This window comes from Solea senegalensis, linkage group LG8 (assembly GCF_019176455.1).
Source record: "Solea senegalensis isolate Sse05_10M linkage group LG8, IFAPA_SoseM_1, whole genome shotgun sequence".
Taxonomy (NCBI): Eukaryota; Metazoa; Chordata; class Actinopteri; order Pleuronectiformes; family Soleidae; genus Solea; species Solea senegalensis.
In genome coordinates this window covers 15,556,646-15,570,445 of record NC_058028.1, presented here as the reverse complement: position 1 = coordinate 15,570,445, position 13,800 = coordinate 15,556,646, and the positions used below count along the sequence as shown (strand labels likewise).

Here is a 13,800-nt window from a genome sequence, read left to right as displayed (position 1 = left end):
AAAACAACAAAAAAAGTAATTCTATCGTATGTCATCCAACATGACACCAAAATGTCATACCATAGTATTTTACTATGTTATCCAAAAAGTCACCAAAATGTCATAGTTTAATATGTCGTCCAGAAATCGCACCAACATTTTTCAGAATGTCGTCCAAAATCACAGCAAAATCTCATAGTTTCGTATGTCATCCAAAAGTCATAGTTCAGTTCATAGATATTTTCCCCTTCAATGTTTAGTTTGACAAACAATATAGTTTCCACAGCAATGACCTGGCTTCCCCACTCTAAAAAATAAACAATGGACATCAAGACCACTTGTGTTATCACACTGACAGCAAGATTTCTCCTGGTAAAAATTACAAGCATTGTAGTATATAGTATATAACCACACCCTGTGATCTCCAATGCTGTCTAAAGCTTTTGGTCTCCATGAGGACTACCGTTCCTGACAAGGTCAGTGCCAGAAAAGGTCCCAAAGAGATAACAAATACACACTCAAACATGTTAGGTATAGATGAATAGGAAAGTGAGTTTTTGCTGGTACTCACTTTTTGCTTTTTTTGCTTTGCTTATTTTGACTTTTTGAGGGTTAACTTCACATTACTTCACTCTCATGAGACACTTAGTTGTGACGGTTAAGGGAGTGCATTATGTCTTTGAGTGTCCTCACTATGAATGCAAAACAAACGTGTGTGTCAGAGAGAGAGTTCAGCTGTGTATTGTGGATGGTTCCTGTGTAATATCCAAACCTCCCATACACAATTCGAGTAATGGAGGTATATTTCCATGCATGGAAGATGTGATAGGCTAAAAGATACTGGGAGGAAAAACGGATGGAGAGATAGAGGAAAACTGTCATTGAACATTTCCCAGGATTCTGCCTTAAGTCTTATTTGACTGTTAATGGCAAAATCCCTGCTTGTTACCACAGTTAACATGGCAACCAGTTAAATTCTGCACAGTGCATGCAGACAGAAAATTGTCAACACAGTTTGAAAGCATCCTTGTACAGATTGGTTCCCTGAAAATACCAAGTACACAGTTTATTGTGTGGCTTGCATCATTTGCTTTACACTGACTGAACATCAGTGTTGTTTTTGTTTGTTTGTTTTTTCAAACTATCTCAGTTACAAGAGATTTAAAAAAAAGAAAAAAGATTAATTTTAATGCATGAATGTGTGTCATTGTTTGAGAGAAGAGGAGCTCTGTGATGAAGGCAGAATTGTGGACAGAAAATACTGGAAACCTCTGCTGTTTGAAGAGAAGTGAGTGACAAACCTACAGGTATTCAGCAGTGAAGTGATCATCACCACCAATTATCACGTGGCAACACAAGATGGAGGCCTTCTAAGGCAACAAAAAACAAATTGTTTTTGTTTTAATGCTATTTAACACATTCATACTAGTATATCTATGGGTAATATATTACATTTTTTGTTACATACTGGAACCTTGAAACAAAACAGAATGGGGGACACACTGTGAGACAGCAGGTAAGTCACCAGATAAGTAATTGAACTGGAGGAGGGGAACATAATAAACCTAAATCATGATGTGCGGATATAGATCAAGAGCCATCCACTCTGGAGCCATTTCATTAATTAATCTGCCGTTGTCGGGATATCTTCTCTCAGCACTGCCTGTGTCTCAGTGTCAGTGTGATCGACACACACTTCACACATATATGAATTCACAGAAGAGCCAGTACAGCTAGGATTACAAAAACATACAGTGTAACGTGGATTACTTTTTATACACACACAGACTCTCACACACACATGCATAATAAGAGCCACAGTCTTTTCTTCCTTATGAAAGATACTTAAGTGTTTTTATTTACATCATATAAGACAGAAGATGTGCCCTTAATGTCAGTCAGAATCCAACAGCTGTCACTGAGCCTCTTCTACAGGGTTCATGTCCAGGGTCAGCTCTCCCTGTTCATAACGTGACATCAAAGTACAAAACAATGACCAGATTTTTGACATTATGACATTATTCTGTGGTGAGATCCCAGTTTATAATCATGATCATTGTCATTACTGTTTGAGAAGAGACCTTTATTCCCCCCCATATGGATGAATGTTTACAGAGTGAAGATCAATGGAGGGATGTGCATCCTTTAGGGAGTTTTGTTTTACGACCCTGGACATGAATAACAACAATAAAGCATGTTTGTTTCTGCTGTTGAAACCAGGCAAATGTTTCCCATCACTGTACACCCACTGTGCTGTCGCTCAGTGGGGAAGTTGATCTTGGCAACTAGACAGTTTTTAACAATGTTCTGGGAAAAATACAACCAAATATGAAGCCACTTTAGTTTTCAGTAAAAATGACAGTGTCGTGCTCATTTAGTATAATTAAGAAATAATACGAATAATAAACAATGTCAATGAAAATATGCAATTTTTTCTTCTTCTACTTTTTTTTTTTTTTTCAAAAGGACACTACATGAAAGTGGCAGGGTTTTGTTGGACACTAGACCAGCCTGATTCTAAATGTCACATAATACATAAACATAATGCAGTGGTCAAAACAAAGTAGTGGTGTGAATTATACCCAAGAAATCTAGTATATCATTTTATTACAATTTCCATAATACAGTTGTAGTATATTAAATAGATCTAAATTATACAAATTTGTTTGACACACACGCACACGGGTTCCTGGAGTTATGAATGTGTTTGCTTTTGTCTCACTGGACGTAAACAAACTGGACACAGCTTGGACAGAATAGCTTGGTTGTATTGCTGCTGTGACTGTGATGTGAGCCTATGAATTAGTAAGTCGTGCACTGCAGTGTAACCCCTACCTGCAACACTTCCGCAGCAGTAAGACTTAAAATATCAGACCAAATATCTAATATTATGCCAGGGATTTACTCACTTGAAGACATGTGTGTTGGTTTACGTGGGCATAAAGCTGGTGTCACGTCCTTAATTTAGCCTTGATGCAGGATTCAACCATTGCTGAAGTTGAGTGTAAATGACACCTGCACTACACTCATGCCACAATAGTTTTATTACACATTAACGCATGGGCAGAGTCTAGAAAGGTGTCATGATGACAGTCAAAGAGCAATTCACTATGTGAAATCAGGCCTTGGTAAAACCTGCCTCAGGCTCAATAACACATCTGTCAAATACACAAGACTCGCTCACCGACTCTTCTTTACAAGGACCTCGAGGAAATTCAGACCTTTTTGCTGTGTCCATGCATTTTCTTTTTTACCCGTGGTGGATTTAACATGCTTTTTATGTGAATTATTAACCAATGTATTCAAATAGGTTTTCAATGGCAGTCAAACAAAGCAGTCATGGCAATCGCTGTTAAAACAGTAACCTCAATTGGGCATCATTAACGGTCACTTCCTCACCATTTTTTCAGTTACACACATCTAATCTTGTCTTGGTTCAGAGAGTGGGGCGCATGTGGATGTTCACACCTTCAATATGAGCCTACAAGTCACGACATTTTTGCTACTTGTCTTGTTTCTGCCTCTAAAACTAAACTGCAGCTTAAGACACATTATATTAATGCATTTATATTGATGTTGCAGAATCTTGTTATCTTAAAATAGCATGAAATGTAAATGTTTTGGTTTGAGGAGCTGTTCTGACTTTCTGGTCCTAAATGTGGGCATTAAGCTGCTTTAAGTGTATGTTGTTTCTAAACTTTATACATACACAAGATTTTAATTATTACTGTAGCAGCCAAAATACGTTGTATATATACATATATATATAAATCAGTTTACGCTGGGCATAAGATTTGACTTGTTATGTCAGAATGCCTGATTGTTTTTAGGCTACACACTTTCCTTTTGTTTGACGAGTTCATTCTTATTTATATACAACATACTGAGAGCCCACTTTAAGTCATAAGGAACAAAGGTTGGATAAAATATTTATGTTTATTGTCAGCATGGATGGGTGTCAGGCATATCTCTCTCAAAAATATATTTGTGTTTTCTTTGTTAGCAAAATTATCTATTTTCATAGCCGTCAGTGTGTTTACAGAAACATGCTGGAAATGTGTTAATGCAACTGCTGTCAGAGTTTAGAAAAAATACATTTAAATGAATTTGTTGAATCGATAGTGAACCCAGCTCTGGTTCAGACAATGGCAGCTACACAGAAATCTATTTCTATTTTCCCTCTCTCCAATCCTTTTCAACAATATGGCACATTACCTGTTTTGCTGGCGTGAGTTTCGCTAAGTTGGCACAATGCTATTTTATGCGTCTGATGTTTGAGGACTGAAAAGTCTCTTCACTGCAACAGGAGATAGTGAAATGACAAACACCTTTCCCCCATTTCACACTGTCAAAAGTGCATTTTGCTGTTTTGAGAATCAAGTACAAAGAGTTTAGTTGACTTAAGCTCTTACAGGTAGAACCACTTCTGATTTAAACAATCGCAATGTGGTTTTGGGACCTTCATTTGACAGTATAAACATTTCAGTCAACAAGTGTGTTATTACATGTACAACAAAGTCCTCTAAAATAGGGTGGATATTTGACTTGGCATACATTTTTTTATGAAGAACAATGGCAGGAATGAAATGTAAGTTAGATGAAGTAATTACTTTAACTAACTGAATGTTAAAATCAAAAATCAAAACTTCAACTTCAACTCACCGTGTCCCCTCTGTATTCTTTCCTGACATCTACTTTCCCATGTGTGGGTTATCGAGCTACACTTAAGTATTTGGAAGGCCTGAGATTCACTGATTCACTGATTGAATCCCTTTCTTATCCACCAGCAAACTAGTAGAGATTTGAATTTGACTCCTGCCGCAGTATTTGCAACACAATATTGTATGTGTTAAAATCTATGTGGTAGGAAACAATGCAATCATAAAGGATAACATGGGCAAATTTGAACCATCTAACGTGTGCATTCTGTGACTATGTCTACATATGGTAATAGTTCTATATTATTAGTACTATATTGTGTGTATTACTGGTAGAACTAGACAAGAACAGATGAATAGAATTTCAAATATTTGAGGTCTTTTAGGAGCACTAGATTTATTTTTGCCAACCGATCATGACTCACATAAATTTTGGCACATAACTTCAAACAAATGGAAATAAAAGACATTGAGGTAAAATAAGTGCTCCTATGTTTTGTCATTTGTGACCCGTCAAATATTTAAAATGAATCCATCTTGCGTTTGTCCCGATTTGAGCAGTAAAAAGGCACTGAGCAGGGAATACTTTTCAGTCCTAAACACGTCACCTGCAATGAAATGGCTGCATTGTGGTCGGTTATATATTTTCCAGTGAGTTAAACGCAGACAAGGCTCTAAGATCACCTTCGTGTTTTTGCCATTTTCCTTTGATGACCCCTTTTCAAAACTCTCTCTGTATTTGTGCCTATCACTTGTCTCTCTCCATCCTGAAAAACTGGTCCTGGGTAGACGAATGACAAGTGTAACAAGCTGCGAACGTTACAAGTGTGTTTAGTAAAGCATGGCATGATTCGGGGTAAAGTTAGACGGGGAGTCAGGGATGACGTAGAGTTCTTCAACAGCGGTCTTCCTCATACTGATGATGCACAGCAGACATTTGTGTCAATGTTTACATCTTCCAAAAGTTTAAATGTTATTCTTCAGCATGATTTGCTCTATTTGCAGCATTGAGTGCAACATGAAAATAGTCTCTCCCAGGGTTTCTCATTGCTTTGTTTCCCTTAGAACCAGGTCAGGGGACTAGTTTGGAGAAAAGGACCACGGGGGGAGAGAGATATGGGCATCAGGTATGGAACTAAGGAATCCAGTGAGATTTAGAGTTTGCTATTCAGGTTTCTCCACTAATCAGTGTATTTCCTTGGGGAAGGGTCCATGTGAGACTAGACTTGATGTCACCGACATCTTCTTTCAGCCGTGTCTCCCTCACAAGAGATGAGGGAATTATTGTTCTTTTTTTTTTTTAGGTTGTAGGTGTATTTTTTGAAGGTTGATTCACACAGGCCCTGACACAGGCCTGAATCCATGTTTTCACGTAATGAATTTGCATATCCAAAAGATCTGAATTATAGGTTCACTGTTTGTTGCCCGTTCCAACTCAAGCCTCTCACATCACACATGAACGTATGTGCATCCTAGTCTGTGTATGAGACCTACAAACTTGTTTCTCTGAGAAACATGGTCCCAATGCTGTAGGAGACTTTCCTCATAGAGGCTGGGGGAGCAGAGCGTGAGCTGGTCAACGAGGCGTGACTGTGAGATGTCCCCGCCTCGAGGAAGTAGCACGTTCCTGGAATCTCTTTGGGAAAATTGTCGGGGAGCTCTAGTCGTGACCGAGGGACAAATGAAAAAGAACGGTCGTCCTTCAGCAACCTGTGGAGAAGAGGAGGAGAGGAGAGGAGAGGAGAGGAGAGGAGAGGAGAGGAGAGGAGAGGAGAGGAGAGGAGAGGAGAGGAGATTGTAAGGTCTGTGCACAAAACCAAATACATACAGTTTCTTTGTGTACAACTGTACATATTCATGCTGTTGTTACTTACTGGTACGTTGTGGGACTGACGTTGATACACCTCGGATGGCTTCCTGATTCAAACTTGCTGGCCAGAGTCACGTTGTTCCCAAACAAGCAATAACGGGGCATTTTAACCCCGACCACGCCGGCGAGCACAGAGCCCGTGTGGATACCTATCCTTAGCTAGGAAACAAAAGGAGGAGGAGGAGGAGGAGGAGGAAGGTGATGGTAGAAGTGATAGAGGGGAGGCAAAGAAGTTATAGCGTTACCAACATATGCAGGATACTTATTGTTTCATTCATATTTCTTCTTTTTCACACTTTTGTTTGTGCAGGCTGCTTGATGGCTATGGAGTCAATTAACAACAAAATTAAAAAAAAAAAATTATACTCAATTAGCTCCTTATGTCCCTTCATCAAGCGTACCACAAGATATTTGCTAATTCTAGTTTCTGAAATATGAAAAAGGTTATTTCCTTTGTTACACTATGAGAGGAAAATAAATGTCTTGGAATTATAGGAAGTATATGTTAAGTGGGGCAGCCAAACGGGAAGGGAACTTGGCTTGTGAATGAAGGGTTGACGGTTCGAGTTCTCCCCAGATCAAGGGCAGGGTTACCCCTGAGCAAGGTGCCCAATCCCTATTGCTCATTTTTAATGGGGCACTCTGAATTAACCCCATTCACAGAGATACCATGAATGGGAGAGTTGTGTCAGGAAGAGCATTTGGTGTAAAAATCTTCCGACCTATTTTCCTCATTTTTTTGAATTAAGCAATTGCAAAGCCTTTCTGACAGACCATATCAAGAACATTATTAGTTGATGATGAAAATCCGGAGAAGTCGCCATAGTCATCTCTCAGTGTAAGCTTTTAATCATGTGTGGCATTGAATCTTCTGTATCTGCAAGCACATCTGTGGTTTGTGCATGACGTTAATCCAACCTGTCATCTCTGGTGACTAACCTTTGCCACAATAACAAACCTGACTTCTTTGTGAATGTCAATGAATTACATCACCTCGCTGAACTGATGACAATCATTCATGCGTTGCTCGTCCTGTAGCACATTTTGACCGATATACAGTTCATCTCCACTTGGGAACAGGTTATCTATCACATACACAGTTCACACATATACATGTCCTAACACACGGACGCTAATGGAACCCCGTAGATTTCCAAAGATCTACTTGAGCATCTCATCACCTCGGTAACCAAAGCCACTATGTGCATGCCAGCACACTGTAAGGTAGTCATGGCAACAACAGGCGATGGGGGTAGTGAGGTAGAAAGAACACAGATAGACAGGGAGACAGAGAAAGGAAGACAATGGAAAAGGAGAGACAAGGTAAGGGGTGGGGGTGAGGCAACATTTTTTTTATCATTAAATAAATAATCTGATGGCAAAAGCACCACATCATTAGAGAGGTAAAGACATTTGGAGAGACAGGAAGCGAGAGGGAGAACAGGCCTGCACTGTAGGTGAACGAGTGTGACCTATTTTTCAGCTCAGCTGCTTACAGATGGTCATACTCTTGTCTGCCTCTACAACAGACAATCACTCACAGACATACAAACAAATCTGTGTCCAGCACCCACTCTCCTCTTTATTCCTTAGTCTCAAAACACAGACACAGTGAGACTCATGCGCTCTTTCCCTCCTCCCCGCTATGAGTCAGCTTTCACAGCACATGGTTATCGACGAGCCAATGAGCAAGTGGCAGAGACAACTAATCACATTCTAGCCTCTGGCCAAACTGACAGGAGGAGACATAGATGGAGATGTAGTGAGACAAAGAGAGGAGAAAGTTGGGTGTGTGAGTCAGCACCGTCTCACACATGTAGGTGCCAGTTTATTAGGTACGCCCAGGGAAAACTAAGGCAGTCTAATAGAACAACCCGGGAAACGAAGCATTACACGTATCCTCCATGATCCCTGAGACCACATAATGAAATCAATTATGGGATGGCCATCTGAAGGACTGAAGGATACATTTGAATCAAAAAATTTGATTAAATAATGATAATAAATATTGAAAATAAAGTCACTGTGTTGATATTTTTGATATTCCTCAAAAAGGAAAGGAAAGAGCACAAACTGTGCATAGTACGGACTACAGAAGTAAAAGATTTACATGTAGACCCCTGAGTTCAAAAACTGCACAAGCCCACATGAACAGGCATAATTCAGTCCTGTAAAAACAATATTTAACTATTATACTGCAGTGTTTAGACCCGAGCATTTATAGAAGATACTATAGTTTCACTATGTTTATTGTGAGAAAACCCGCTATGAACTTTAGCAATATAACCCTTTAACACCGAGCGTATCGCAGATGTAACGGTTTCTGAAAGCTGAGATGTTGCACGTCAAAGCCAACATGCGGGTATCACGGTCATTTCAGGACGCCGGTGAATCAGAGTCTTAGTCACCAGAGAGGAAAGAGTTAAATATCTTTTCTGGTGTTCATGTACAACACCAGATAACAAAACCTTTTGTTTTTCTTTATTTAACAGTATTTTATTTTAACGTGCAGTAAATGGTAAATAACTGCCAGATAGTGAAAGTTATTCTGGGGAAATGAGTTACAGGGCATTTTCTGGCCCTTTTATGGTTAAAATAAGCAAAGGTGGCTTAGGTATTAAAGGGATAAGCACTTTGATCAACACAAACAAACAAACACACATGCAAAGATCATGTTAGGGGCGTGAAACTGAGGCAGAATATAAATTAAAACAACTTTCTATTCTGTACATGTTTCTCTCTTTACATGTTCACTCCACACTATATATTGATCTCTGTGTCCCTGCATCTCTCTGCCTCTCTCTCTCTCTCTTTGTCTCTCACCCACTGAGCAGTTCTCTCACACAGCTCTCATGCTGGTTTGCATAACACTGCAACATTGGCTGAAGTTGAGTGCACTCACTGTACGGCATTTATCATGCTGAAGTGTTGAATCTCTCTATAATTCTCCCACATACCAACATGAAGTGAAGACAGATAAGAAGGAAGCAGAGCAGAATGCAGAGAGAAATTTATAGACGACCATAACGACAATAAAAACCGAACGAAAAGCAAGTAAAAAAAGGCTGCAGTGGAAAGAGACAGGGATGGAAAGAGTAGAGGTGGTTAGGGAAATATGAAGAGGTGAAGGAGAGAGAGAGAGAGCGAGCACAAGAGAGCAGGGCAAAATGCTTGGCAAGGCCTTTCTATTTTGAGGCAAATGGACAATGTTAGGAGCGCAGAGCAGTGTCCTGTCTGAGTTGCTCTCTCACACACACATTATGTTTGAATATTTTTCAAAACAAACGTGCTTAGTAGTGAGAAAAGAAAAATCTGCATTCAGTTTTAAATCCAGTTGCAATGTTTAAATCGATAAAGATTTTGCTATTTGGTTTATTTTTGGTCAGCATCTCAATATTTATGGAATAACTTCATCTTAGCTTGAAGCACATTTAATGCTGGTGAATATACGGAGTCAAAACAAATCCTGAAACCACAATTTTCTAATTTCTTAAGCCAGTGATTCTTTCAGCCAAAACAAAACCATAAGCTCCGTTTCTTTTTCAGGGGAGTTGTCGACAGTAGAAAAAAAAGATTTGAGAAAGAATTGAACGAAAGAATTGTCCTAGGTCATGATTTATGATGCTGATTGCAAATTATCGCCCCGGCTCACAATCCTGGCAGTCTAGAAGTGATGGTGACCTTGACAGAGATTGTACTTAGAACAGATATAAATAAATGATATCCTGTGTTCCCTTTTCTTTCTAATGAATTAACATGAGTGGTTTGAAGTCAGTAGCCTCAGTTGTGCTTCTTTCTTTGCCTTCTTCTGCATTAAATAAGCTCTTGTTATGTGCAGTCGTATACTTGACATGGATTACATTTTTTATTTGGTCTTGAATATGAATTGTGGTGGGAAAAAAAACACCCATACTACCAGCTGCAGTACATGTAAGGAAAACCATCAATTCTACCATTACAACAGTTTTAAGTGACCTATTCACAACATGCAAAAATCAACTATGACAATAAAAGAAAAAGGTCAACATTAAACCTGTATACTGTCCAGGGCTAGTGTAATATACTACTCCTTTATACGAAGTATTAAGTACAGAGGAGGTCAAACCGTTAAGAAACATGCTCCCTGCAACAATGTCAATGGGAGGTTGTGTGAGGTGAATATCTCAGTATCTAATCTCTGTACAACACAAAATGGGGGAAAAAAAGGAAGAAGAAAAAAAATGAGGACAAGATTAAGCTAAAGGAAATCGCAAGACAGTGGAAAATCAACTCACACACACACATCACTACATAAAAAGCACAAAACATCAAACACATATACCCACACAGCACACACAGGCACATTTAATCATGTGAACATTCATGGTGTGTGTGTGTGTATGTGTGTGTGTGTATGTAGCCCTACTGTTGATTTTATAGCCACTCTTAATTCAAACACAGACACACAACATTACAGACCCGCCATGTCTCTTGCCTCATTTCATGACACTTTTAATCAATCAAACTGTGGAAAATATGCAAAAGAATTGTCAATGACATTTCCCTGAGTACATGAACTTCCCAGCTAACACAAAGATCATCATCATTTTTTGAACCACTTCATCAAAGTAAGCCATTTCTCTATTACTGTCCCTCTTGTGAAAATAAGAACAGACTGTGTTTACTACATCATTCAAATATCATCCATCCATCAATTGAGATACCGACATGATCATCCATAATCCTGTTTGAATCAATCCACCCATCTATCTCCAACATCAACATACTGCATATCAATCATAATGCAAACCCTGGCCTATCACCATGCATCCTATCACCATGGCAACTGCCCTGATGAAATCTGGCGTGATGTATCCTTGACAGGCTTCATATAAAACAAAAGTCAATAATGTGCAATGTCCTAACACATATATGAACAGCCAATCAATCAAAGATGAACTAAATATTGCCCAAAATTATGCATGTCCATATTTGTTTTTACAAAAAGAAAAAGCATGTAAAGATCGCACAGTACTTATAAATGAAACTGTAAAATGTAAGTAAGTTACAATGTAAGGTAAGATACTTGGACAATATTCTATAAGAGCAGAGAGGTGTCAGGCTGTTTTCAGAGTTGATCAATTTAACTCGCATCTAACATTTTCTCAAAAAATGTGGGTTGACTCTAGTCTTCTCGCACATTTCTCTCAATTGTCACAGCAGCCCACCTTACAGAGAAACAACCCGTCTGATGTGACAGTAACATGCATAACTGCCTCCAACGATGCCTGGTGGAGAATGAATGGAAACTCACCTTGATGGGTCTCCCGTCAGGTGTCAGCACTTCCTCAGAAAGTTCCATCATCTTCAGGGCCATGTGTGCGATTGGCTTTGCGTGACTATCGACTTTCTTGTGAAGGCCTCCTGCCACACAGTAGGCATCTCCTATCGTCTCGATCTGTATGAGAGATGGAGCAGGAGAGGCAGAGATTAAAGGCACTTCATTCCTCTTGGTTACCAGTTCATTTTAGAATACATTTATTTTGAAGTCCTTGTTACTACTTCTAGAGCTTTAAATGTGCTGCATCTGCTGCACCTCTACTCCCAAGACTTAGGTCAGCAGATCAGGGGCTACTGGTGGTTCCCCAAACAAAGTATAAAACTAGATGAGACCATTCTTTCCAAGTAGTAGCACCTAGACTTTGGATGGCTTTACCACTCACACTGCGCAGCCTTACTTGTTTTCACTCTTTTAAAAAGCAGCTGAAAACCTGGCTTTTTTAACAAACGTTTTTTTTTGTATTGTATTGTGTTCTGTACTTTGGTTATTCTTATTATTTTGTTGTAATTTTATTGTGAAGCACTTTGTGATTTTATATCTGCAAACGGTGCTATACAGTATAAATAAAATGCACTTACTTACTTACTGACCTACTTACAGTCACATTTAAGACAAGTTCACACGACGCGACTTTTAGTGTCAGTGGATCGCTGTGCATACTGCTGTCATGAGATTGAAAATCTTTGCAGTCGCTGTGCGTTCACACTACATGAGAGAGTGATGATGGGAATCACACACCACACCAGCTCTCACCAGGAGGGGCCCCAATTAGTAGTCTCCACAAAAACACACGAGAAGTGACACTAAAGATTGATGCGTCAAACCAGGTTGAACTTGGCTCAGTTTCATGTGCTGAATCCTGCTAATCTGTGATCTCTGGTGGTATTTCTCTGTATCCTTCCACATTTTCTTCAGATGAACTGCTGTTGTTTGATCAGGTTTGATCAGATATTATATAAAAAGATGAAGAAAAAAAAAAGTGACTCCCTCTTCTCTCTGATGAACCTGGTCTCTGATTGGCTGGGATGGCTTGAGTCATCACCAACATGAAACAAATATCCAGTATTGTGCAATGCATCAACATTTCACACTTAGTGACTGATAAGGAGCAATTAGCCTGTGTCTGTCAGCAGATTATTGATGCTGAAAATCATGTAGTGAACCATGTAGTGGAACTAGGGTAGCCTACAGGGCTCATATTCACCAAAGTTCAAATCTTGTTCTACTTCTTTTTCAGTACCTTTATTATGATACGTATAATATGTTTTGATGAACAGATGAGCCAAGCCATTTCAAGCCTTAGTCTGGGATACAACGGCAGAAACTACAGTGGCACCAAGGTCCTTGTACAGAGAAGCCAAAACCACTACTCCCCAAGGCTAAAGAGCAAATGTGAGCAAAAGCAGAGCAAACAATGAGTGCCATTTTCAAGGATATGTTGCCATATCCAGCTTCAAGTGTAATGGCAGTTGACATGATCTTTATAAAGGCAAAAAGTAAATGGCACAGGGAGAAAAGGAGAAAACTAGGAGACAAACTGCTCTCATTTAGAATTGCCACATGCTTGTTTCAAGAGTAACCATGACAATGGCAGTGTATGGGCTCCTTACACGCTGAATATGCGGTGGGGAGATTGAGGCTCAGTTCTGATGGTTTTCTCCTTTTTTAAAAACACACTTGTTTTTCCACTCCCTTTTGCACACATTCAGTCTCTCGACCTTCCTCTCCGTCTCTCTTCAGAGAGAGCAAAGCAGGTTTTTTTATGGGAAAGTATTAAGTATACGTTGTTATCAAAGAAAATGAGGTAATGAGACAGAGAGTGAGGACGGTGGCAAAGGTGATGACAGAGGAAAGCAGGTGTGAAAGAGAGAACAAAACTGTAGAGAAAAATAGGTTCGGCGATGAAAGGCTTGGATAGAGAGAGGGAAAGACAGCAGACCACAGTGATGACTGTAACTAGGGCCCAATGCCAC

The 13,800-nt window shown here is 39.4% G+C and overlaps 1 protein-coding gene across 1 annotated transcript in view; it reads right to left on the bottom strand.

Annotated features, from left to right (window-relative positions):
• Positions 1-5,954: 5,954 nt before the first annotated feature.
• gucy1a2 (guanylate cyclase 1, soluble, alpha 2) overlaps positions 5,955-13,800 on the bottom strand; it is a 32,638-nt gene continuing 24,792 nt past the window's right edge. The window contains exons 7-9 of the mRNA XM_044032522.1: positions 11,801-11,944; positions 6,512-6,666; positions 5,955-6,347 (exon numbers count right to left, since the gene is read on the bottom strand). Of these exons, the coding sequence (XP_043888457.1) occupies positions 6,128-6,347; positions 6,512-6,666; positions 11,801-11,944 (519 nt within the window). The 3' untranslated portion in view covers positions 5,955-6,127. The remainder of the gene's footprint in view (positions 6,348-6,511; positions 6,667-11,800; positions 11,945-13,800) is intronic.